Source organism: Tupaia chinensis, unplaced genomic scaffold (assembly GCF_000334495.1).
Source record: "Tupaia chinensis unplaced genomic scaffold, TupChi_1.0 Scaffold000077_1, whole genome shotgun sequence".
Classification (NCBI taxonomy): domain Eukaryota; kingdom Metazoa; phylum Chordata; class Mammalia; order Scandentia; family Tupaiidae; genus Tupaia; species Tupaia belangeri.
In genome coordinates this window covers 1,175,186-1,199,067 of record NW_006159538.1, presented here as the reverse complement: position 1 = coordinate 1,199,067, position 23,882 = coordinate 1,175,186, and the positions used below count along the sequence as shown (strand labels likewise).

The 23,882-nt window shown below is 53.0% G+C and overlaps 1 protein-coding gene across 2 annotated transcripts in view; it reads right to left on the bottom strand.

Annotated features, from left to right (window-relative positions):
* The window catches only part of USH1C (USH1 protein network component harmonin), a 51,029-nt gene that overhangs the window by 10,576 nt on the left and 16,571 nt on the right, over positions 1–23,882 (bottom strand). The window contains exons 5-20 of one of the 2 annotated variants that reach the window (XM_006142489.2): positions 22,710–22,818; positions 22,563–22,587; positions 22,297–22,354; positions 21,934–22,028; positions 20,167–20,251; positions 18,621–18,680; positions 18,421–18,477; positions 18,008–18,150; positions 17,042–17,107; positions 16,549–16,673; positions 12,181–12,230; positions 7,519–7,671; positions 6,107–6,223; positions 5,089–5,571; positions 1,763–1,882; positions 732–782 (exon numbers count right to left, since the gene is read on the bottom strand). In XM_006142489.2, the coding sequence (XP_006142551.1) occupies positions 732–782; positions 1,763–1,882; positions 5,089–5,571; positions 6,107–6,223; positions 7,519–7,671; positions 12,181–12,230; positions 16,549–16,673; positions 17,042–17,107; positions 18,008–18,150; positions 18,421–18,477; positions 18,621–18,680; positions 20,167–20,251; positions 21,934–22,028; positions 22,297–22,354; positions 22,563–22,587; positions 22,710–22,818 (1,797 nt within the window). Of the gene's footprint in view, positions 1–731; positions 783–1,762; positions 1,883–5,088; positions 5,572–6,106; positions 6,224–7,518; positions 7,672–12,180; positions 12,231–13,339; positions 13,414–16,548; positions 16,674–17,041; positions 17,108–18,007; positions 18,151–18,420; positions 18,478–18,620; positions 18,681–20,166; positions 20,252–21,933; positions 22,029–22,296; positions 22,355–22,562; positions 22,588–22,709; positions 22,819–23,882 lie in introns of both variants that reach the window. The other variant, XM_006142490.2, reaches the window with a different exon arrangement.

Genomic DNA, 23,882 nt, shown 5'->3' with positions numbered 1-23,882 from the left:
ACCAGTCGCTCCCCGCGCACGGGCCGGGAGCAGCCTCTGGCAGACATCCATGTCCCACTACAGAGCTGACGCCTCCCTTTCGCTCCCTGCCTGGAGTGAAATCAGCCTGAGGTCTGACATGAGCTATCAGTGGGGAGGGTGGAAAGCCCACCCTCTGCCTTGGGCTCTCTTTTATTGGTGGTGAAACAGCCCAACAATGGCTGGCTCTGTGGACATAAAGCCCAGAGGGTGGGGAGGAGAGACAGGCAAGGACTGCCATGACCCGTGCACAGGAGCGCCCTGGGCAGATGTGAGAGCTGGGCCACCACTTTCTCCTGGAGGCTGGTTAGGTGAAGCTGGGGTCTATCTGGGGAACAAGGTGGGGAAATGCGGGGAGATATCCCCAGTGGCCCCTTCCCTTCTCCTAGGGCTGCAGCAAGGTCCCATCTTGGTCTCTGTGACCCTCGGAGGGCTCCCTATGCCCTGCTCCTCTGTGAACAAACAGCAACAAAAGCAGCAAGCACCCAGTGGTCCCGCCACCTCCTCAGCTTGGGCATGGGGCCTAACAAGCCCCAGGTCCCCTTCTGGTATGAGATCGCCCACGATCCCTGCTACGGACAGTGGGGGACACAGCTCTGGCCTGAGCTCTGACACGGCCACCTCAGAACCAGCTCCCAGGGAGAAAGAAATCAGGTAGAGTGGGAGGGACAGACGGTGGTGGGAAGGCCACAGGCACACGACAGTCACTTTACGTGTCTGAATGCTGTCTGATAAACCACCATCCTCTTCAGCATCTCCTGTGGCTGCCAGAGAAAAAAAGATTCCACACCAGGCATCACCAATAGGTCTTGCCTGCCCCCTGGTGCCAGACTCCGGACCTGCCAGCCTGGGGTGCCCTGCCATGTCCCTCCCCAAACCAACACCATCCGACTTAAGTAAGGGGCCCCTAATGATGCAGTAGGAACCCGCTGTAGCCAAGCAAACACTGTCAGTAGCCAGAGAATTTGACCTGGTTGCGTCAGCGGAATGCCCAGGAGCATGAACTTTGCTCTTTCGGGAGCTGATGGGCAGACGAACACCAAATAAATGTCTGAGCTGCTCTGCCCCGACATTCGGATAGTTTCCTAGAAAGGGAAATGAGAATCCTGGCACGGTTCTCTTTCCACAGTTGATGGGAGGCTGGGCGGTTGTTGGCACCCCTGAGGGGCACACACGACTCCAGCTTTCTCTGCCATTGGTGACTGAGTGAGGGCAGATCTTCCTCGCCTCCCCAGGGCCACATCTTAAACTCCTGTTCCTAGTGAGGATCAAGAAGTGAACTGGAGAAAGGGATCTGCTCTGGCTAGCTCCCTGTCTGAGGGTGTCCACTCTATGCCCCCGGGCCTTAGGGGCAGAAGCCAGGGCAACTGGAATCTGTAGGTTCTGGCAAGATGGCACCACGGATGAGAGCGTAGGCTTTGGCGTCTGAAAGACTGGCGAGTAACTAGCAAGTCCAAGCCATGCCTCGGGCAACCTATTTCACCTCTCTACGCCTCAGTTTCCTTAATGTTACACAGAGTTAACAAAAGGAGGTGTCTCGCCGAATTGTCAGGAATAGAGACCACACAGAGCCTGGCGCATGGTGGGCTCTAGGGAAATCTTAGCTATTGTTATTACTACTTTGGAGCTCCATGAGAGGATTACAAGACGGCACCTCACTCTCTCACCAAAGGCACAGAACCCAAAGGAGACGACCCTCACCTGCTCCTCTGAAGATGCCCTGGAGGGGACCCGAGGGACTTACCAGGACCTCAGATTTCACAGCTGGCCTGTAGATGTAGTTGGACTCCTGGTGGACCATAACAGGTTTGGAGATGGTGGACACCCCAGGGCCTCGTGGAGGCTGTGGGCTTGGGCAAAATGTCTACAGGGGTTGGTTGAAGGGAGACCCATGTGAAGTCATGTTGGGGTGGCCAAGGCCAACCATGGCACTTCTACAAACACGCAAATCCACACCCATGCACATGCGGGTCCACTTGCCCTCCTGCTGGAAGTCCCAGCGTGTGATCTTTGGCAGACAGATGAGAAGTCCATTGGCCAGAGTAATCACCTCAGACACTACTGGGTAGCTCAAAAGAATCAGATACTTGAGCCAGAGCTTGACTTGGGGACACCAGCAGCCACTGTCACCCAGGACACACTTTGAAGGCTGTCCCTCAGTAGCCATGGGTGCCATCCAGTGTCACCTCCTTGGAAGGGCTCTCTTTCTGGCCTCAGTTCCAGTCCCTGGTCTGCAGCACAGAGCATCTGCCATTCCTGACGGGTAGGCCTAGGGTTTCTGGAGGCAGGGGGTTGAGGACAGGAAGAGAAGCCTCCAGGGGACCTGCCTTTTCTCTAGCCCACTTGGCCATCTAAGGTAAAGCATATCGGATCGAGTCACAACCCTGTCCCAAACCCTTCCACCGGTCCCCACTGACTCCCAAGCCCCTTGGCTTGACCTCCAAGCCCTTTAGCCTGGACTTCTGGACGCCTTCCTGGGGCTTGTCCTCCCCACTCCCACTCCCACTCCCCGCCATGGCACCTGTGCTTCCCCCACCTCCACCTGGTGTGTGGTGTTGCCTGCTTCCCTCTCTTTCTTCTCCACTGGACTGTCTCAGCAGGGGCTGTGGCTGCCTATTTCATGCTGGGTCTCAGTGCTCAGCACAGTGTCTGGCAAACAGCAGGTGCTCAATAAACACATGTTGATGGAATAAATGAGTGACTCAGTGGAATAATGGGCAGGCGGGACAATGCCTGGGGGTAGATCTGGTCCTAAAATCCTCCTTCAGGCACGAGCATCGGCCATTCCTGACAGTAGGTCTAGAGTCTCTGGAGGCTGGGGGGATGAGGAATAGGGAGAGTAGCTGGTGTGGCAGGCACACGCTCAAGCTGACACAGGTGCTTGTTGCCAGAACCCGAAGTCTGCTAGTGGCTAGGCTGACTGTGCAGACACGTGCCACCTGCATTTCCTGCTGCAGGCATTGACGACTGGCCAGCATGCAGGGAGGAGGAGCCTGGTTAGGGCAGGTGCTGGTGCAAGGACCAGGGTGCTGACAAGGGCAAGAAGATGCCAACCAAACAGCAGCGCCCAGTCTCGGAGTCAGAGGCCACCCCGGCTTTGATGTCACTTAAGACATTTATGTTCTCAGTGGGATAATGTTCTTCAAGTTCCTTATGTGGGGGGTCTTTTAACCTTCTCTGTGGTCTGATCAAGAACTAAAGTGGGAACTTCATGATTCCTTGAAGAATCAGAGAAAGTTGAACTCTCCTGAACCTTGTCCTGCTTCCAAGTTTTACTGAGCTTCTCTCAAAACTTCCTCTACTCTGTCAGTGACTATACTGACATCCAGTTAGTGACCACTGAGAACCCAGACCGTGCCTGCCACTCATGTGTTAACTCACTTGATTCTCACAACAGGTAGGTATCATTACCATTTCTGTTTTAGACAGGAATGACCAGGCTCAGAGAGATGAAGGAGCACATGCCCAAAGCCATGCAGCTAGTAAGCAGCAAAGCCAGGATTCAAACCCAGGCCGTCTGACTCCTTGCCATTCCTCCTGGCCATCTTTATGTTCCCTGCACCTCCCAACTTCCATGTATTGCCATCCTTCAGGCTCAGCTCCTGAACTCTCTACTCTGCAGAGGGGTCTTCAACCTCCCATTAGCATGAATCCCTCCCACAGTCCTCGGCTGGGCCTATTTTACAGTGGAATCCTGCCTGGCAGCTGCCCTTCCCTGAGATGGCAAAGTCCTGGAAAGCACAGGGGTGCCAATCTCTTCTATATCCTCTTCCATCCTGGCCCTCTCTCCCTCTCAGACAGGCACCAGGTAGGTGCTCAAACTTGTGGAGGAAAAGCTACATTCACCTTGAGGAGGGGGAACTTCCAGAAGAAGACGTGCCCTGTGTGCCGGGCTAACGCAGCCCCTTCCAAACCAGGTCCTAGGTGAGCTCTGGAGGAGGACATCCCCAGAACAGGCAGACTTCTTCCTTCCAGATCTCTACAGGACTCAGGACTCCAACCAGGCATCCAGACTCTGGAGTCCCTCTGAGGGTCCTGCCTGAAGTGGCAGGCTTGTTGGCCTCTGGCACTTCCTCCCACCTTCCTCCACCAAGCTCTCCTGAGTGCTCTGAGGTACTTATTCTGCTCTGGGAGAATGGTAATGATACCTACCAGGGACTCAAATGGGAAGTTTACTAAAAACCACTGGCCAGGTGCCACCGTCTACCCCTCCCCCAGCAACCCTCACCTCCAGGGACATAGGCTGCTGCTCCAGGTGACTCAGCCTGGCCCTGTGGTATGGGAACAAAGGGACATTTTGCTTTTCCCTCCATGGGATCAAGGCTTTCTGTCTTCCTTGGGGATGTCTCTTCCAAAATAGTCTTTGGATTAAGAACAATTAACAAGATATATGTCTTTTTGACTGTTCAGCCTCCTGACATCCAAGAAAAACATCCCTAGTCTTTTAATAGTACATTTGGAGAGTTCTAAGAACTCTCTCATCTTCATTTTCTTCTGTAGTTGGAAGTTGGCCATAAATTTATGAGTATTACACTTGAAGCCAGTGCAGTTGGCCAGTGTCATAGAAAATGGCACTGTAATGTTCTAATACTGCAGTGGATGGTTTATCACATCATTTACAGAGGCTAATCCTTCCTTTCTGCTTTTTATTCCCCCCCCTTTTCTCCTGTTAAACCAGGGAGTCGTTTCTTATATTTAAGGCTTTCTGAGCTAATGTAAAAACGACTGAATGAGCTGTGCATTAACATAGCCTTGCAAGTTATTGAAAGTTACCAGCCACACTAGCCAAGAGAGGCGAAAAGAGCAATGAAAACGGAATGGATACACTGTCAGTCAGGCCAAAGGTCACCGGCAACTCACCATACGACACAGCACTTCAAAACTGGTAAAACCCATGCACATGCAAGAGTCCACACATCTAGGTTGGGGGTGGGGTCCTAGTCTTAGAAACTAGGGTGAGGTGAAACTTCCTCCTGTCTCCACTCCCAGGAGCAGTGGAGGACACAGGGAACAACAGCCCTCCCCCAACCTTCCTGCTCCAAAGCAAAGCATGCAGACCAGGGAGAATACCTTTGGGGTGGGGGGGAAGCTCCGTTCAGGGACTGGGGAGCTGCTGGGCTTTCCACTGTGGTTCTTTGCCTCCCAGTCCTCCACAGGGTTGCCTGTGTCCCCAGCGCGGAAAGGATGGTTGCCCAGTGCCTCTTCCAGTGCCGTAGGCAGCGGGCGAGTGGGCGTGAGGTCTTGGGTGGGAATGGATGGTGGGGGAGGGATGGGAATGGGGGGCGGAGTGTGTTGCACCCAGGGCAAGGCTGAGGCACTTACATGGCCTGACGAGGGAAGGACAGGGGGTGCAGAGACCTTAGGGGGTGGGTTGGAGGGTGGAGGGTGGGGCATCACAGGCAGGGCCGAGGGTGTCTTGGGGGGGTAGTAGAACATGTCCAAGGGGATGTCGTCCAGGTCAGTGGTGTGGAGGTGCAGGCCGCCCGCAAAGCGCCTCATGGGTGGCACCAGAGGAGACACAGAAGGCGGGAGGGGTGGGGGTCCTGTAGTCATCTGGGGGTCGTAAGGAAGTTCTGTAATTGTCCACACTTAACGGTGCTCCGTGTAACCACACATGGAGCCAATAATCTGATACGTTTCTCCCGCGACCCTCAAACCAGAACTGTGGGGATGCCACTTTTCTGCCCCCCCGGGTGCCCAGCTGAGCCCCCACTGCACAGCTGGTAGGGAGTGCCCAAATGTAGGTATGTCCCTGTCATCTGTGGGTGATAAGTCACCAGGTAGTTTGTTTTCTAGCCTGGAACACACTTCAGAGTGACAGGGGCCCTTTGAGTAATTAAGCCATGACAACAGGCCTATCAGGACCCTCTCAGACAAGCTGGGACTTAGAGGTCACTCTGGAGATAAGTCCAGGAACATAGACATGTCTCCCATCTCCAAGAGAGGTGGGGGGGGGCGTCCCTGGACAGTGGGATGGGCACTGGTGTGGCTGGTGACACTTCAGTGGCCATCTTGCATCCCATTGTCCCTAGAGTAGGTCATCCTAAAGGCAGCAGGAGCGTCTACATGGAAAGAAGGGCTCTGTTACCTCTGAAATCTCATTATCAGCAGAGGAAATCTGCTCAAGGCGCGTCTGACAGAGCCTTTCCACCCAGTATTGAATCTTTTCCGATTCCTCAAGGTCTTCCCGCTCTGTCTCAGACACCTAGGACCCGGGACCAGCACAAAAAGGAGAGGATAAAGGGCACACTTGAGTCACACGTGGGCAGCAACAGCACCAAGGCATGTCTTTAAAAACCTCATAGTGTTGGGCGCATCACCATCTAGCGAGAGAGCCGAGAGGTGGGGACGAGGAAGGTGACGCGGTGTCAGGCCGACCTCCCAGCACTTGCAGGCAAAGTCACAGAAAGGCTTCTGTATTATGTGGGATGAACTAGGCCCCACCATCCCCACTAACACGGGGGCGTTGGTTATTCTCCAAGAATAGTCCTTCTGTAAGCTTCCAGCACATTCCAAGAGTCTCACTCCACTCTCTATCTCTTTTGTTTTCCTTCGGGCTGCCCTGTCCTCAGAAGCACAAGTTCAATTTTATTATCTTTTGCAGCTAATTTGGTCCTAATGTCAGACTGAATGCACTGCACATTTTCCAGGACTTCTCTGGTTTTTAAAATCTAATCAGTCTGGCATTCTGATTCATGGCAGTATTAAAAAAGCAGCAGAAATACTGTCTCCTACAGCCAGAAGTTAAGGCCATCCATCTCACCTGGGAAGCAGGAGTGAGACTGCTGTTGACGTGTCTCACGGAGGACAGCCTTAGATACAGGCCCAGGTGGAAGAGGTCTAGCCTTAGGCAAACCCTCTGAGTAGCCTCAGACTTCTAACCTGGTTAACTGGGAGATAGCCTCAGACCCTCCCACCTGCAAAAGGAGAGAAGGTCTCACTTGAGACCCATATTCCAAACCAGGTTGGAGAGACCTGGCCTTAGACTCCTAACTGGGTAGGAAGGTCAGGCTGACTCAGACAAGCTGACTTCAGATCTGCAAGGTAAACTGAGTGAGCCTCATGCCCTGAGCAGAGACCAGTCTCATAGCCACCCCTAGGCTAGAGAGCCAGGCCTTGCCTTAGATTCACACTCCGATGGGACAGTGTGTGTGTGTGTGTGTGTGTGTGTGTGTGTGTGTGTGTATTGGTGGGGGGGAACTGAAACCTCTATCCAGGTGCATCATGGGCTAACCTGACCTTCAATCTGGGCAGCAGGCCAGCCCAGACCCGTATCCTGAACAGGAAGCTGGTGTCAATCCCAAATATACGCCCTAGCCTGGAGCTCATCTCCGGGGACCCTGGGCAGGGGCATTCTCACTCTCCAGACTGGGGAGGGAGTAAGGGCTGATCCCATTGCACTCCGAGTGGGGAGAACTCCAGCTGGTCCCCTGGAGCATGGTGGGGAACCACCAGCTGTGACCCCGGGACGCTCGCCTGGCCGGCGGGTAGCACACGTACCTCCTGGGCCAGCCGATTAATCTTGAGTTGCTTTTCCTTCTCCAACATTTCCTCTTTCTCTTTGTAAAGCTTTTGCTCAAACTCCAGTTCTTTCTTATTCTTTCTCAACTCCTGCAGGCTGCCGTACTTGGCTTTCTTCTTATCTTTCCCTTTCTGAGCAGATGTGGCATTGTTTACAAGGTTACGAGGTAGTGTTGACACTAGCACAGCATGACAAACAGCATCCAGTCCTCAGACCACACCCGGGGGGTGAGCTCCTCCCAGGGCTCTGTCCCTTGTATTGGGGCATCGGACTTCCGATTTGGGACAAGCAGTCATGGCTACCCACGGCAGAGTAGAGGCACATTTCTTCTGCTAGCCAGAAGAACTGGCTTACTAGTTCGGTAGTGAGCTGTGTGATCTTGGCTAAGTTCCTTAACCTCTCTGGGACTGAGTCTCCTCATCTCCAAATTGGGGAAAGAATACTTGCTCCACAGGCTCGCATCTAGTGCCAGTGAAACAACATCTGTGAAAGAGTTTTGTAAACTTCAAAGGCTGTATAAATAAAAGGAATTGCATTTATTTCCAGTGTTCGAGCACATGCCTTCTCTGTCATCTGGGGAGAAAGGTGTCTCGTGTTCAGATATCAGAGAAGCACCCCAGAGAGCCTTGAGAAAATCTGGGAGAGCTGGCAAAGCTCATCCTCAGAGATCCTCTGTCCTGAGCTAGAGGAGGTGGAAGCCTGACTCAGACCTGGGGGCCCAGAGCCCCAATTTTGCCCTGATGCTTGAGCTCCATAACTTCATCCTGGAGAGTCCAAACCTGTGGTTCTCCCTGTGTTGGGCTCTTCAGTCAAGGGTCAGCTAGAAACTACAGGACTGGAGGGACCAGCAGTTGGTGTAATGGCTATGTCGCTTGACTTCCATGTAGTCGATCACGGTTCCAGTCCCAGACCCAGTGGTTTAAACTCATGGTGGGCACGTGTGCATGCGTGCCCAAGATCCTGATAGGAGAATGGAGGAAATGGGATCGCAGCGTGGCCATCCCCCCTGGGGAGTGATTTCTTGCTTTCTGTCTCTCCGTCTCTCTGTCTTTCTGGCAAGCGCATGCACCCTATAGCAAAAAATCCTCTCCAAGAAAAAAAGAAAGGAAGGAAGGAAGGAAGGAAGGAAGGAAGGAAGGAAGGAAGGAAGGAAGGAAGGACAGGACTGGGAGTTAGGAGCTAGGGAGGCCTAACGGAATCACACTGGCCATCCGAGTTTGGGATGGCTTGGAGAGTGGGCAGATGAAGGGTAGACCCCTCATTTTCCCTGTTGGAATTGAACCCACTAAGTCTGCTCTCCTGTCTGCTTCTCCACTGAGGTTGCAAGGAAGCTAGAGTATAAGGGAGAGAATGAACATTTATGGACTGCCTACATGCTCAGAGATTTACACCGATTAATCCCCTATATGGATGAATATCCTCTTGATGGAGTCAAGGCTCAGAGAGGAGAAGACCCTTTCTTTGCTCAATGTCAGACATCTAAGCAGTGATGGTGCTGAGTCTTCCAGGTCCCATAGTTTCTCTACTGTGTGCTGATGAGCTGGGGACAGGAGGGAGAGTCAACCCCATCACACACAGAATGGAGGACAGAGCTAGCACTCAGGAGAAGGGAGAGCAGACAGTCAACATGCTGGGAAGTTCCTAGGGCAAGAAGGCAACTCCCTGTACACCAAGCTCGCCTCTACCTCCAACAAGCCTTCCTGAGATATGCCTCCCGATTTTCTGAAGCATCTCAGCACCTAATACTAAGAATAAAGAACTGATTTTCCAGCAATGGACACATGGATTTCATCCACAGCTGGAGGGGCTTGGTGGGTCATTATGGACCTCGGAGAGATTCATTCTATCTCCCTTCCTAAAGACAACCCCGTCTTTGTGCACGGTTAATGTGCTTTGAAAGTGGCCACCTCTGGGCAGTCTGTGAGCCTCTTAAGAAAATGGGTATTATTGCTTCAGAGTCCTGCTTGGTCCCTTGCCTACCTGTTCACTAGACTCTTAGCTCAGTAGATAGAAGTGTCCCTGCGATCACGTTACAGACTCGGACCGCAAGTCCCCAGGAAGAGCCAGAAACATCCTGCCTAATGGCATGACCTCCCACAGGGACCACCATGATAGGGATGGTCATCTGGCTGGTTTTAAAAAGTGGCTAATGCCAAGGTTTTAGAGTCTGGCTCTTGGGTGGGGCAGCTGACAGCAGACAGTTTTTGAACCCTTCTCAAGACAGTAGTGTCTGTTTAGAGATGCAAGAGGGCAAGCTACCCCATAGCATTGCCGACTACCAGGCCCTTAAACAGGGTAACTACACTGTGTGTGAATCTGCCTCCTTGACCAGACTGTGGGCTCTTGTAGGCAGGTCTGGCCTACAAGATCTATTTGAGCAGTTCTGGAGAAAGGGCTTAGAACCATGAATCCTTCAGGTTGTGGCATGGACCAGGTGGAGCCATGGGCCTGTGGGCCATAAGCTCCAGAGGGATTAACTGCTACGGTTTAAAGAGAAGACATTCCATTTTTATCTTTTCAACTAAGGAAGTTGAGTGCACCGACAATCATGGCCAAGGAAAATCTCAGCTGGGGACTCCGTGTTCCAGCTGCTGGGAGACAGAGCCTCTCACGTGGCTCTAGAAAAAATGACGGATTTTCAGAGCTGGTTTGAGACCTGATCTTGTCGTTCTCTTCATTGCTGGTTAGATTCATGGCCAGTATCCCTTTTGGTCCAGACCAAGAAGAGAGGCAGATGGGGTGGATGTGCTCTTGCTTCTCCCTAGCAGCAATTTTCCTCTCTTTTTGGAAATAAAAATGAGAACCGGGACACCAGCTGTTTGGGGGATGACTGGCCCCATGAATAGGAGACAAGCAGCCCAGCAGTTTTCAGGGGACACGATTTCTGATGTGGGCAGTGGTGGCGGGAGCATGTGGGAGGAGATTCCAGTCCTTCCACATTTATATTGTTATGAGTACCTGGAAAAGGTGCGACCGATCCCTCTCCTTTTACTATTTTTTCCAGTGAAATCCATGTGTGTTTGTTTAGTCCTCTCTAGTCGAGTTCTAGCAGAAACAGCATAGAGCAAAGAATTCGAGATTTAACACAATGAGAGATCCCCATGAGCCACGGTCCGTCTGTAAATGAAGGAGGGCTGTCTTAGGAGGCCAAGTTCTTCCTAAGACATGGCAGTGTGGGAAGAAATCCCCTGGCAATTCTGGGGGAGCCTTTTTTTTTTTTTGAGAGGTTTTCGCTATAGGGCGCGTGTGCTCGCCAGGCAGAGAGAGACAGAGAGATAGAAAGCGAGAAACCACCCCCCCAGGGGGGATGGCCATGCCGCAATCCCTTCTCCTCCATTCTCCTCTCGGAATCTTGGACATGCACTCACACACGTCCGGCGTGAGTTTAAGCCACCAGGTCCGAGACTCAAACCACGGTTGGCTACGTGGAAGTCCAGAGACATAGCCATTGTACCAACTGCTGGTTCCAAGGGGAGCTCTGTTTTAAGCTTATTCTGTGCTGTACAAATCATGAGCTGTAAAGATATTCACCTTTTTCAGGAATAATATTTGCTATCTGTTATCCGTAGTTTTTGTATTTGCCTAAGGGTGCATGCACTTGCCAGAGAAAGAGACAGAGAGAGGGAGAAAGCATCCCCCATGAGGATATGGTCATGCCACAGTCCCTTTTATTCACCATCCCATTAGGATTTGGGGCATGCACGCACATGCACCCTATGTATTTTTCAAGCCATCAGGTCCAGGACTTGAACCATAGTTAGCCTTGTATAATCTGGTTCCCTTAACACTGGCTTTGGGGCTGGCCTGCTTCCTGTTACCTTAGCAACTGGAAGAAGAGAATAGATTTCCTTGGCATATCTGAGATTCCCATTTTACAGGCAGGGAGAAGTTAGGCATCAGTAAGGTCATCCAGCTGCCGATGGTTCTGGGGAGCTGACATCATGCCAGGAAGATCTGGCTGAATGGTAATATCCAATTTAGCTCAGCCAGATTTATGCTGAAGCCTGCACTCCAAACACCAAGTCATCTTGAATATCCCGTCTACAGATATTAACAGCAGAGTTTTCATAATCAAATGCCAAAGTGATTTAAAAAGACAAAAGAGTTTTATGAAGCCTGGGGATGTTATAATAACATTTAGGCAGAAATTAAAGGCCCCAGAGCCTGGAACAATGCATTATCCTGGGCATGTAGAGATATTTCTGGGAGAGAGTTATGATCGGCAGGGCTCCCTGAACCAACCTGAGGCAGCAAATCCCTGGCCCAGCAGCCAGGCTGCTCGGGTGCAGGCAGTACAACCCGCCCTGGGCACACCCAGCCTGATACTTCACCCCATGCTCTGCTCGTGGCTGCTGGTTCACCTGACAGAGAACCAAGCAGCAGCTTCCTGCCTCTTCTCTGGTGCAGACCCACATGGTGCCTGGTGGTGCCTGTGCCGGTCTCACACTTCAACACCTCCCCCGGATGCCTCTGCAATGGTGCCCTGCCACTTGATTTCAGCCTAACAGAGGGGCGCAAAGGGGGTTAGCCCTCGCAGTGGACAGGCTGGGTTATGCTATTCAGAAAAAGAAATGTTTGGAAAAGGCCAAAACCACAGCAAACTTAGCAGCAAACTAGCACAGCATCCAGTCCTGTCCTACCTTCCGAATGGTTGGGAATTTGCCATCGTAACGGTAGAACCACCCAAAAGCTATAAGGACACAGAGAGCAAAGTGATAAGCGAGTTCAGCCGGGCCAGAGCATTGTGGGTAGAGCTGAGAGGTGGGGTCCAGGTGGACGGCTTGGTGAGATGAAGCGCGGCATTGGCGATCTGACAGCAGAACTGCTCCCCGTATCCCCCTCACCACTTACCTGGCTTCACCTGGGTTGCAAAGCAGCCCTAAGACCGCCTGAGAAAAGCCTAGATCCCCAGGCTCTGGGTCACTCTCAACCGCCTCTTCCCAGGACATGGGCTTCAGAAGTCAGAGCCAGAAAATCAAAGAGAAAGCCCCTTGTACCAGGGCGAGCTTTTCCAAATCACAGCACAGTCTCCAAGCACAAAGCCCCATTGAAAGAGAACGAGGCCTCTCCTAACTGACGTCTGGCCCCTTCATCTAAGAAACAGCTTGAGACGGGAGCCTGGGTCTCTGCCTAGAACTATTGTCAGAATGAACAAAACTGTCTTGTCCCATTGCGCTTGTCCCCACTTCCAACAGCGAGAGGGAAGGCGGGACTGGGTCAGCTCTGAGGACGGCTCAGGCAGCAGTGGGCAGGGGGCATGCCCCCATGAAAAGCGCATTCCCAGCCAGGCAGATCACTAGGGCACCAGCCCCGTTCTTCCCCAGGCAACAGCCTGATGGAGTAATACCCTAAATCCGAAGCTCCCTGGGACCTAAGTGATGGCTCAAAAATGAGCCACCTTGAGCAGCATGAGTGTGGGCACAGGATGTCGGAACCCCCCTACAGCCCTGCACTGCCTCCTCAGTTGCTGGATCTGGGAGTGGTCTAGGGGGCCCTGGGGAGAGACCAATGCAGCAGAGGGGGCCTTGGCTTGGGCAGCGTTTGCACACTTGAACAAGCAGTTCGGTAATACTGGTGTGCACCAGCTGATGGACCAGCCTGGCTGTGAATCCCAGCCTCGCAGTTTTGTGCACAGTGTTGGGGTTAAGCAGGGCCTTGGAAGAGCTGTACAGACCCCAGCAGGCCCGCCCTGTGCCAGCTCCTGGGAGCCCCAGGAGCCAGGTGTCTGCGCTGCTGTTGGGAGGAAGCGGGCAGGGCGAGCAGAGCAGCAAGGCCAGGAAGCCAAGCGGGGCCGCAAACCTGCTCTCTCTGCTCCTGTGTGCCTCTGTCCAGGTCGTCTGTGGGGTCGAGCTCCGGCTCCATGCCCTGATCATCTACCCGGGAGAAAGAGGGAGAAACTGGTGAACCAAGAGGAACTTGGGAGTCCTAGTGACCAGAGGTGCTTCCCAGGAGCCTATGAGGGCAGGCGCAGGGCTCAGGTGCCCAGAGTGAAGTTTTCTTGCCCTGGGCTGGTGGGCACGGCACTTTCATTGGGAGCTTTAGGTCTCTCGCTGTAAAATGGGCCAGTCTGACCTGACTGACAGCAGCTTGAGAAGTGTTTTGCTGGGCACTGGGTTGAAAGTGGGGAGTTAATGGTGACAGCAAGAGCTTGCAGTGGAGCCCCTGCCCTCTTCCTGCCCTTGCCTTGGCACTCTGGGTCCCTGGCGGATAGCTGAGCTGGGTAACAGCAGGTAGAGGCAAGGGGTCCTGAGGAGATGGGGAGATCACAGGGGGTTACAAGTGGTAGGAAGACGTGAATTTTAACATCATATGGAAAGAACGGCAAACTACCCATTCTAGTAGTTTCCAACCTGGACTCTGGACCCTGAAATGGGGCATCTAGGTTTGCTTGTGAGCTGTTTTATAATATTTCAAATGCTTGAAAGAGCTGGACCATTAGGACCGTTAGCCTCTGAAAGACTACAGGTTAAGTTTCTGTGCTTTTGGCTTGAGTCACATTTGTTCAACAGTAGAACGCTGATGGTGTCTTGCTAATAAGAAAGATTGCTTAATAAGACAGCGGGGACACAAATGACTACAAATGATTAGTTTGCTAGGGAAAAAAAATCAACTTCCAAATCAAAAGATCTCTTGTGGTGTGAGGGGGTAGATAATTGATGGGAACCTTGATGGGTGGAAGACTGGAAATCTCTTTTCGTCTCTCAAGGCCTTTCCCAGCTCTGGAATTCTTAATAAGGACCCTTCCTCCACCCCTTGCCTTAGCTAAGGAAAGGCTTTTTTAGGGACCTCTATGATTGTGCTCTCAAGGCTGGGCAGAATGTTGGGGCTCAGCTGGATCAGCCATGGGCAGGTGGGCAGAAGCGATTGCACGAGCCCCCGGTGCAGGTGGTGGCTGAGAGAGCAGTCAGTCCCACCCATGTTGTTAGGATGGGTGGTTTCATTTTCCAGGCAAGAGCTGCTCTTCCCGGGGTGATGGGGGAGAGCCAGCCTGGTCCCTGCTGGCCCAGCACAGCCTGAGACCATCCCAACCTCCTGACAATGAGGAAAGGCAGGAAAGGAGTTGGTTCAGGGCCCTTACTGTGTTTCCTGACTCATCTCCACATTAGAATTAAACTGCCGTATATATGCAGGAGGATGGGTGATGCACCAGCTGCCCCAGCTCGGCTCGCTCGGCAGGCAGACGCGGGTCATCAATCACGTAATTTGTGGCACTGCCTTAGAGGATATTTATCTTGAGTGAAGGCAAAATTGTTGCTCCTTTTGTTCAAGAAACTTGATTTGGTTAAAAAGCATCAAATAAATAGCTAGCTAGTGAAAGCGCTTTTATTTCTATAGTTTCAGAAAGGGGGTATTTGCTGCAAAGCCAAGACCCAATTTCTAGAAAGGTACTCAATTGACCAGGATTACTTTCATGAGAAGCAATTAAAATCGATTTCTCTGCTTCTGAAGCTCGTATTTCACTCACAAGAGCGAATTAGTTGCCCATTTAAAACACGGATTATTCCCCAGGAATTTCACTTTGGCCACATTCTCAACCAGTACGGAATGTCATGAGGGAGGCTGTGAGACTATGCTTTGTCCTTCCGAGAAGACCATGAAATGACACGGGGCCCTGTTGCCAGAAAAGAGGGTGCTGGGAGCTTTACCCCGCAGCAGGGAGGGGTAAGATGGAATTATCTGGATACCCCGCACCTCTGGCCTTTAGGACTCTGGGTATGATCCAGAGTTGAGGACAGAGCTGTCGAGACCATCACAGCATCCCGAATGGCTGCCACACAGCAGAGATGGGCAACCTGGTTCCTGGGTCCCGAGTCAACCCCAATCTGGAAGTGTCCAGGTTATCAGAGCACAGCCAGAATAGCCTGTCCAGTGCTGTCAGGACAGAAGGAAACAGCAGACAAGTGGGAGTGAAGACCCGGCCGGGAGTCGTCCACAGCCCCAGTCTGCTACTCCTGGACCCCTACCACTCGCTCACAAAGACACACTGAGGTTCAGACCCCATCTTGCCCTGGCAGTGTGGGCTGCCTCTTAAAGAGATATTCTGGAAGCTGAGGCTGAGAAGGCAGGGTAAAAGCAAGTGAGGTCTGGACTGAGAGTAGAGGTGAGAAAGGGGACAGAGGGACACCAGAGATGGTGAGGATAGCCCCAGGACAGTGCAGCCATTAGACCACAGCTGGGTGCCTGGAAGGAGTCACAGTTCTCCCCCTGCCTCGATCCTTGGGAGTCCTTAGCCCAGAATCCCAGTGAAGCTGTTGTGTGAAGGTAACTAGAACCTGCTCTTAGGTCATTGTCGAGTGGTGTTCACACTCGACTTAGGATTCCAGCTCCAGGATGGTCGTGTTCCGCATAGCTGGAAGTATGGGACCTCTCCCGGGTTAGTGGAGGTTCTCTGATAGGCAGGAGGTGAGCCTGGCCAGGGGCTGACTCAGGTAGGGTCTTATTTCCAGATCATGGAGGAGGAAGAGAAGTTTAAGAAGCAGTGGGAAGACGGGCTTAAAGGACTGGGGTTGGGGACAGCAGTTCACACTCAGGGAGCAGGTGACAGGGTACTTCAGGTTGGGTCTCCCTAAGGCTACCCAACAACCATTGCCACCAGAGCCCTTCTCTGATGTGGGCTCTTCCCTCCCTTTCTGGCTGCTAACAGCACCCCTGGCCCCCTTTTAGACCCGGGTAGGAAGAGGACACGATACCTAACATGCTAAGACAGCGATCCCACGGCTGGCTCCCTTTGCAGCTGCTCTCCATGCCCTCTTCAGTAGCCTCCAGGCATGGGGAGGGACCCACCTGCCCAGGTCTGTGCTGCGGGGCAGAGCCTGGCAGCTGGGTGCATGGGGCAGGCCCCTGGACAGGGAGGCAAATAAATCCCTCCTACCCAGTCCCCCGGCAGACAGCCCTGGTCCATGACTGCTCCCACCCCCCATGAAGGAAGTACTGCCCAGAGAGTCAGCGGTGGCTTGTCTGGGGAGGTGGGGGTGCATGGAGCGAGACCCCAGGTGCACAATACGTACACTTTGGCTTGCGAAGGGGTGCAGGATGCACCTCGGCGGTGATGGTTTTAGGCAACAGAAGCTGTTCCTTCGAGCCCCAGTCTTCTTCCCACTGCTTCTTAAACTTCTCTTCCTCCTCCACGATCCTGAAACAAGACCTCACACCTGAGTCTGGAGTCAGTCCTGAGCAGGCTCACCTCCTGCCTGCCAGAGAACCCCCACTAGCCTGGGAGGGGCCTCACACTGCCAGCTAGGGGAACACAACTGTCCCTGTAGCGTGAGTCCTAAACCAAGTGTGGACACCTGTGACGTAAGACCAGGTTCTAGCTACCCTCATACAGTGGGCTTGGACATGGGATTGGATTATGGAATTGCTACAAATAAAGGAGGACCCCCAGGGAACAAGAGGGCCAGGTAAACTGGTTCCGGAGATGGGCTCTGGCTGGCCCCCTCTGTGAGCACACACATGCTCCCTCACAGACCCGCATATGCACACACATGACCAAGTACGCACTGCTCCATCTCCTTCCGGTATCTCTCATTTTCCTCTGCTGCCTTCTGGGCGATTTCCTTTCTCCTCCTGGAACACAGAAGCAGATTGGCATGCTTGGGCTTCTGCAGGAAAAGCCAACTCTCCCCATGGCTGACTTCCGATGTGAGGAAAGTTTTCATTGTCCTCCTGACACCATCCCTCTGGTTCCCAGGCTGTCTGGACCAGCTGTGGATGTCGAGAAGCCCTCCAGCCAAGCCCTGTGCTCAGTGTGGATTTGCTTGATGTTGCCGAGCCAGCTCTGTTGCAAGTGCCTGGAGGCAGGGCCGCAGGAGGCTACGCATCTGCTTCCGGACATGTTGATTAGGGACTGATGACAGCAGGGCCTGGACTGTCAGGGGTCCTGCAAGAGGAGGACCCCAGATCCCAGGAGCAAAGCAGGGGCTGTTAACCAAGTGAAACTCCCCAAACTAATCCTGCAACAGTGGAGACGGCAGGATCCTTTCCGCCTTCCTTTTTCTAATACTTCCTAAGCATCTAGGGTGTATCTGCACTGGACACTGACGGTACTTTCTGACTTAGGAATTGCTCACCCCGTTCTCTCAGCCCGTCATTTCAGCCACCCTGGGGGCCTTTTCATGGACAGAGCAGTCTATGGGGACAGCCTGGCTCTTGAGCGGGACCGCCTGTCTAGGTCTGATTCTAGCGTGGACATGTGTGACTTTGGACACGAGAGGGTTAACCTCTGAGTCAGTCTCTTTGCCTGTAAAATGGGGCTAATACCATGACCTCCCAGCGCTATTGCAGGAAATAAATTAAGCAACATAAACAAGGCCTTGATACAGAGAGAGGGTGGACACCCTGACCTACCACTGAGCCCGGTCGGGTCTGAGGACAGGCCTGGGGAGAGGAGGGAGTAGCTAGGCCTCCTGGGCAGGAAGGGGGTGGGCGGGGCCAGGGGCGGGGCATCGGCCAGACCGACACACTCACTGCCGCTCCATCTCTTGCTGCTCCTGGAGGATTTTGTTGGACTCCATCGCCAGCCGCTTCTGCATCAGAAGCTCCTGTCGCTGCAGCTCGCGCTGTCGCACCTCTGCCTGCCGCTCCCTGTCTGTCATGAACAGCTCCCGGCCCTGCGGGGAGAAAAGAGGCCTCTTGCTCAGAATCCTGGGGAACCTGGGTGTCCACTGCCACTGCACTGGGGGCCAAGATGAGAGATGTGGGCTGCTCCCCAGTGTCAGGCACTGAGGATCCTGCCGTCTCTGACCTGGGCCTCTCCTGTCTGGGCTGCTCTGTCAGAGTTTCCAGGTTGGGGGACTCTCTGTCCTTCCCTGGGAGGCCAGGAATAATGGGGGCTGAGGCTAGAGGTCAGGAGCCCTGGGGCTCCCTCATTCTAGACTTACAGCTCCAGCTACGATGGAGAGAGTCAGGCTTCGGCTACTCTTCAGCACGTTCACGGCCTGTGGGGACAGGAGGATGGTCAGCTGAGGCCTCCCAGGCCAGCTGGTCCAGGCAGACAGCACAGGTCGCATTCAGGGTGGCAGTGGGGGTGAGAAGTGGGTTGGGGAGATGGTGAGGTCAGCAGGTGAAGACCACGGCTCACCTCCTTGTGGTCCAGGTTGGAGAAGTCGATGCCATTAACTTCGACAATCTGGTCCCCTGTCTGGTGGGGAAACGGGGAAGGATTAGTGTGTCTGTGACGTGCGTGCACTTGCTTGTCTGCAGAGAGACTCCCCCAGGGCGCCAGGGTCAGACTCTGCCTTCAAGTAGCTGCACACCAACTCTGCCCAATGAGCAGAGCAGCGGGAAAGCTCCGATGGGCCCTCAGCAGGGCCTCACATTCGCCCTGGCCTTTCCATCCCATAACTACCTTCTTTTCTTCTTTTTTTTTCTTTCGGTCACAGGGCACATATTGTCTCCAGAGAGAGAGAGAGAGGGAGAAAGCACTCCCCTGATGGGGTGTGATCATACTGAAATCCCTCTCCTCCACTTCTCCATCCTGTTGGGATTTGTGCACATGCACACTCACGCTCAGTGTGTCTGTCAAGACTTCCAGGGCTGAAATTCAAACTGCATGGTCAGCCATATGAGACCTGGCTCCTTTAGCCACTAGGACATAGAGCTGACCCATTCCCATAACTATCTTATCAGTGATCAAATATTATATCATTAGAGATTTGTTTCTTCGGCTAAATCACAAACATTTGCATTTAAAATCTCAGCTTGTAGATATAGGAACCCCGGGTTTCTCAAATGCAGAGGCTGTGCTGAGTCCTAACAGTGGCTAATAGTCATTGCTCACTTATGCGCCTGGCACAGTTCCAACACAGGTATTAATTCATTTAATCCGTGCAACAGTCCTAGAAGGAAGGCCCTACTATCCCCATTTTACAGGGGAGGAAAATGAAGATCAGAGATATGAAATAACCTGTTCAAAGAAGAGGTTAAGAGTTCCAGCCCTGGGGGCCAACAGGTGGCATAGTGGTTAAGGTGCTAGACTTCCACATGGCAGATTGCAGCTTGAGTCCCAGACACGGTGGTTTGAAAATCACACCAGGTATATGATTGTGCATGCCCAAATCCCAGGAGGAGAATGGAGAAGAAGGGACTGCAGTGTGGCCATCCTCCCTAGGGTGTGATTTCTCATTTTTCCTCTCACTGTCTCTCTCCAATGAGTACACGTGCCCCATGGCAAAAATAAATACATACATACATACATACATACATAAATCCTAGCCCTACCATACTAAGTACATGATCTTGGAAAAATCACATACTTTCTCTGGGCCTCAGTTTCCTCATCTGTAAAATGGGGATAATGACAGTACGTAATCCTCGGAGTTTTGGTGCAGGGTAAAAGGCTTAGATAAGCTTAAGAGGCTCAGAACGTCAGATGCAAATAAACATCCACTGAATGTCACCTCTTTCTTTATTACCACATCCCCAAGCTCAGGACCACTGCCTTTCAGAGAAGACTGGAAAGGAGGTTACATGTCACATACCACTCCCCCTGTGAAGCCTTCCCTCGAAGGGTGGGTAGGCATTGCCAGCACTCCATGGTCAGAGGCCGTGTGGGAAGAGGCATGCTTCCATCACCAAACGACCACAGTCTGGCCTCGTCCCCACCGGGGCTTCCCAGGATCACTCACCTCCAATCCCACCTCGGCAGACAGGGAGCCAGGCTTCACGTGGCTGATGAAGATGCCAGGTTTCTGGATGGGGCCACTGGAAATGCTGAGGGAGACGGAAATGTGGGTGAGGGTCTGGCTCCACTGCTCATCCCTGCAGTGCTTGCTCATTCCCAGTGTCCTGCCCCCTTTGGCTGGGTGTCCGGGGTTCAGGGGACAGTCACCTATAAGCTCAGTACCTAAGACCCTCCACCAACTTCAGTCTTTGTCCCCCTATGCAGCCTGATTTCCACTACTTCCCTGGGCAGTGACCACAGAAAATTGCTTGTAAGTAAGAGTACCCAACTTCTCATCCAATCTACCACATATGCTGTAGCTGTGCTCTTTCTAGTACTTTCCTATTTACTCCTTAAGCCTCAGATGCTACCTCCTCTACGAGGCTTTCACCAGATTGACTATTCCATTATAAGACTAAGCTAGCTGTTACCTTCTCAGCACTCCTAAAACATCTACAGCAAGGATGGCACTTGTAGTGTATTCTCCCATCCTACATCTGTGGCAGACATCACTAATCGATAAAGCACTTTCCCACCAAGCCTAGACACTGCCATTGAATCCTTTTCAAAACAGTATGCTAGGCAGCCACTAATAATTGATTAGAGATGGCACAGATGGGAAACCCAGAATACAGCTCCAGTAGAGCCCTCATTACCCCATATTGTCACTATTTAAGTGGCTAGCTTCTATATTAGACTTTCATCTCCTAGACAGGAATGACTTTCTATCACTTATGTTTGGCACAAAAGCATTGAGTAAATGTGAGTATAAGACAGTAAGAATAGCTTAAATAAGAATAGCTGATATTTACCAACTGCTCTCTACCTGCTAGGCACTAAGGCTGGAACTTCTGTCATTCATTCCTCCACGATTCTTTGATGTGGGTATTATTATCCCCAACTTACAGAGAGATTGACAAATAGAGGCTTGCAGTGGTTCAGTGTTCAAGGTTCTAGAGCTCACAGGTGGCAGAGCAAGGCTGGAACAAGATTCCAATAGATGTGGCACCTGTGTGCTTAACAAGAATGTCCTGTGTGCCACTGCCTGTCTGCAATGCCCTGTGTGTCACTTAGTATGTGACAAGGGAGGGACCAGCAGGTGGCGTGGTGGTTAAAGCGCTGAACATTCCCACATGACCAATCATGGTTTGAGTCCCAGACCTGCTGGCTTGCTTTCTTGCTTTCTCTCTCTCTCTCTCTCTCTCTCTCTGGTCAAATTAAAATAAATGAATAAATAAATAAAATTAATATATTTTTAAAAAATATATGACAAGGGAGCCATGGCAGAGATGACCAGCTGGAAAGACTCTTTTGCAGTGACTCAAGGGCCCACCCAAGGAGCATGGCCCCGCCTCTGGGTCTCAGTTTCTCTATCTGTAAAATGGGACCTGTCAGAGCTGCCCCTCTGTTCCTACGAGACTCCTACGGTCATCATAGTAAACAAGCCACATCTGGTGGACAAGTGTCTCCCTGGAAGCTTCAGTGAGGAAGGGGAGAGGTGTCGGGATCACCCGGAGCTACTGGTCACTCACCTGCAGCCGAGGCCCCGGGAGCCCACCAGGCAGTTTCTCTATCTGTAAAATGGGACCTGTCAGAGCTGCCCCTCTGTTCCTACGAGACTCCTACGGTCATCATAGTAAACAAGCCACATCTGGTGGACAAGTGTCTCCCTGGAAGCTTCAGTGAGGAAGGGGAGAGGTGTCGGGATCACCCGGAGCTACTGGTCACTCACCTGCAGCCGAGGCCCCGGGAGCCCACCAGGCTGATGAAGACCTTCTTCTCCTTGTTTTCCTGACTCCCAGAGGAGCCCAGGCTGCCCCGTCCACCCTGGAGGAGGGATAGAAGCAGGGCCACTGAGTGTCCACATGCTTGCCCGTGAGACCTTCAGGGTGAGTGATCTGAATTCGTGCAGGCCAGACTGCCATTCTGTCCTAGGGTGGAGCGTGGGGGGCTGCAGCCGAGGCATTCTGGACACCCTGGGGCCCATGTCAAGCCCACAAGAGTACACCCCTAGGGCAAGCCCTCCCTTTGGAACCCACTGCCATGCCTTGGAGACCACTCATTCAAACCCCGCCACTCTGGTCCTGGCCCTTACCCCGGATTCCGACACAAACTGGTCCACATACTGCCACTTGAGGGGCTCGTCAGGAGAGCTGATGGGAACAGAAAAAGAAGGGGGGTTGTTTGTCAGACCAGGCCCCAAGCCCCGTTCTGTCACAGCTGGAGCCTCCAGCACCACTGGTCCAGGAGCAGCAGTGCTGCCAGGGGGTTGTGGGAACAGATCCAGCAGTCAGACCCATGGCTGCTGCCCGAACCCCGAGCCCACAGGGGAATCTGCCTGCGGACGAGGCTCTTGCTCACCTCTTCACAGGGATCAGGCCAATGTCTGCGGAAGGAAGACGCCAGGGTTAGGATGGTCCTCTGCACTCCTTCCCCTCCCAGGAGCTGGGCACCCATCCCCCGGCCACCCCCCTCCCAGCCTGGGGTGCAGCCCTTGGGCTCACTCACGTCTCACTTTGATGGACACAGTCTTCTTGGTTCGGATGAGGTTGATGACCTCCTCGTGGGTGCAGGAGGAGATGGAATAGCCATTGATCCGGACAATCTCGTCCCCCACCTTGGCCACAGAGAGGAATCGGCACCAGGTTGAGGGGGCAACAGGTCACTGGGCAGGCGCATGCCAGATGCTCCCTGCCTGCTTTCCAGACCAGGCAATGATGGCCACACTCTCCCCCAGGGGGAACTTTGGTGTATGCCCCAGTGCCTTGTCCGAGCCAACCCACCTGCCAACAGCCTAGGTCTGTGCTGTCTTTCTGTCCCATTTGACGGTGCGGGGAGCCAAAGCAGGGGGTGCACAGTGAGTGAGTGGCAGAGCCAGGAGGAAAACTCGTAACTCTGTTCCCTCACTCTGGTCCCCCACTGGGCCCCAGTCGGTTCTGGAGTCCTCACCAAGGGTGACCCTGCACCCAGCTTCAACCATCTTCTGCCTGGCTTTTGTCCTACCCCGCCCTGGGAAGAAGGCTCCTACCCAGTAGTCACTACTGAAACTGAGTCGGGCGGCCCTCCCGTGACTGACTCAAGCTCGCATCGCCGACACACACGATCTCTTTCTTTCCACTCTATGGAAACTTGAACGCGTAAACTGCCATAGCCCTGACCTCTGCAGTCCTAGACCAGAGCAAAAGAGAACAGTGAACGAGCAGAGGGCTTCGGCGTCAGATGTCCTGGGCTCAAGCCCCTGCTTTTATTCCTATCTGCTACGTGACCAAATCTTTTGAACTCTCTAAGCCTCAGTTCTCCTCCTCTGTGAAATGGGGACTATTGTGGTTGCTGTGAGGATTAAGGAAACCTGCAAACTGGCCAATGCCGGGCACACGCTAAGTGCTCAGTAAGTAAATAAATAAATCCAAACACTCTTATTATCATTAGTTGGGCTAGAGCCTTAAGTAGCTGCTCAGATGTATGCTCAGGATATAGCCCAGAGTGGATTGGGAGATGCAGGCTCGGGACCAGCAGGGCCAGCTCTGGATACAGATCCATGGTGAGACTGCACCCTGCTGGACAGGCTGCGAGCCCCTCCCGGCGCCTTGGCCTTGGGGATCAGTGCTGAAGCCCTTCATCACAGGGCTGCAGTGCTGGAAGGACAAACTGCAACTGAGGCCTGGAAGGTGATGCGTCGTC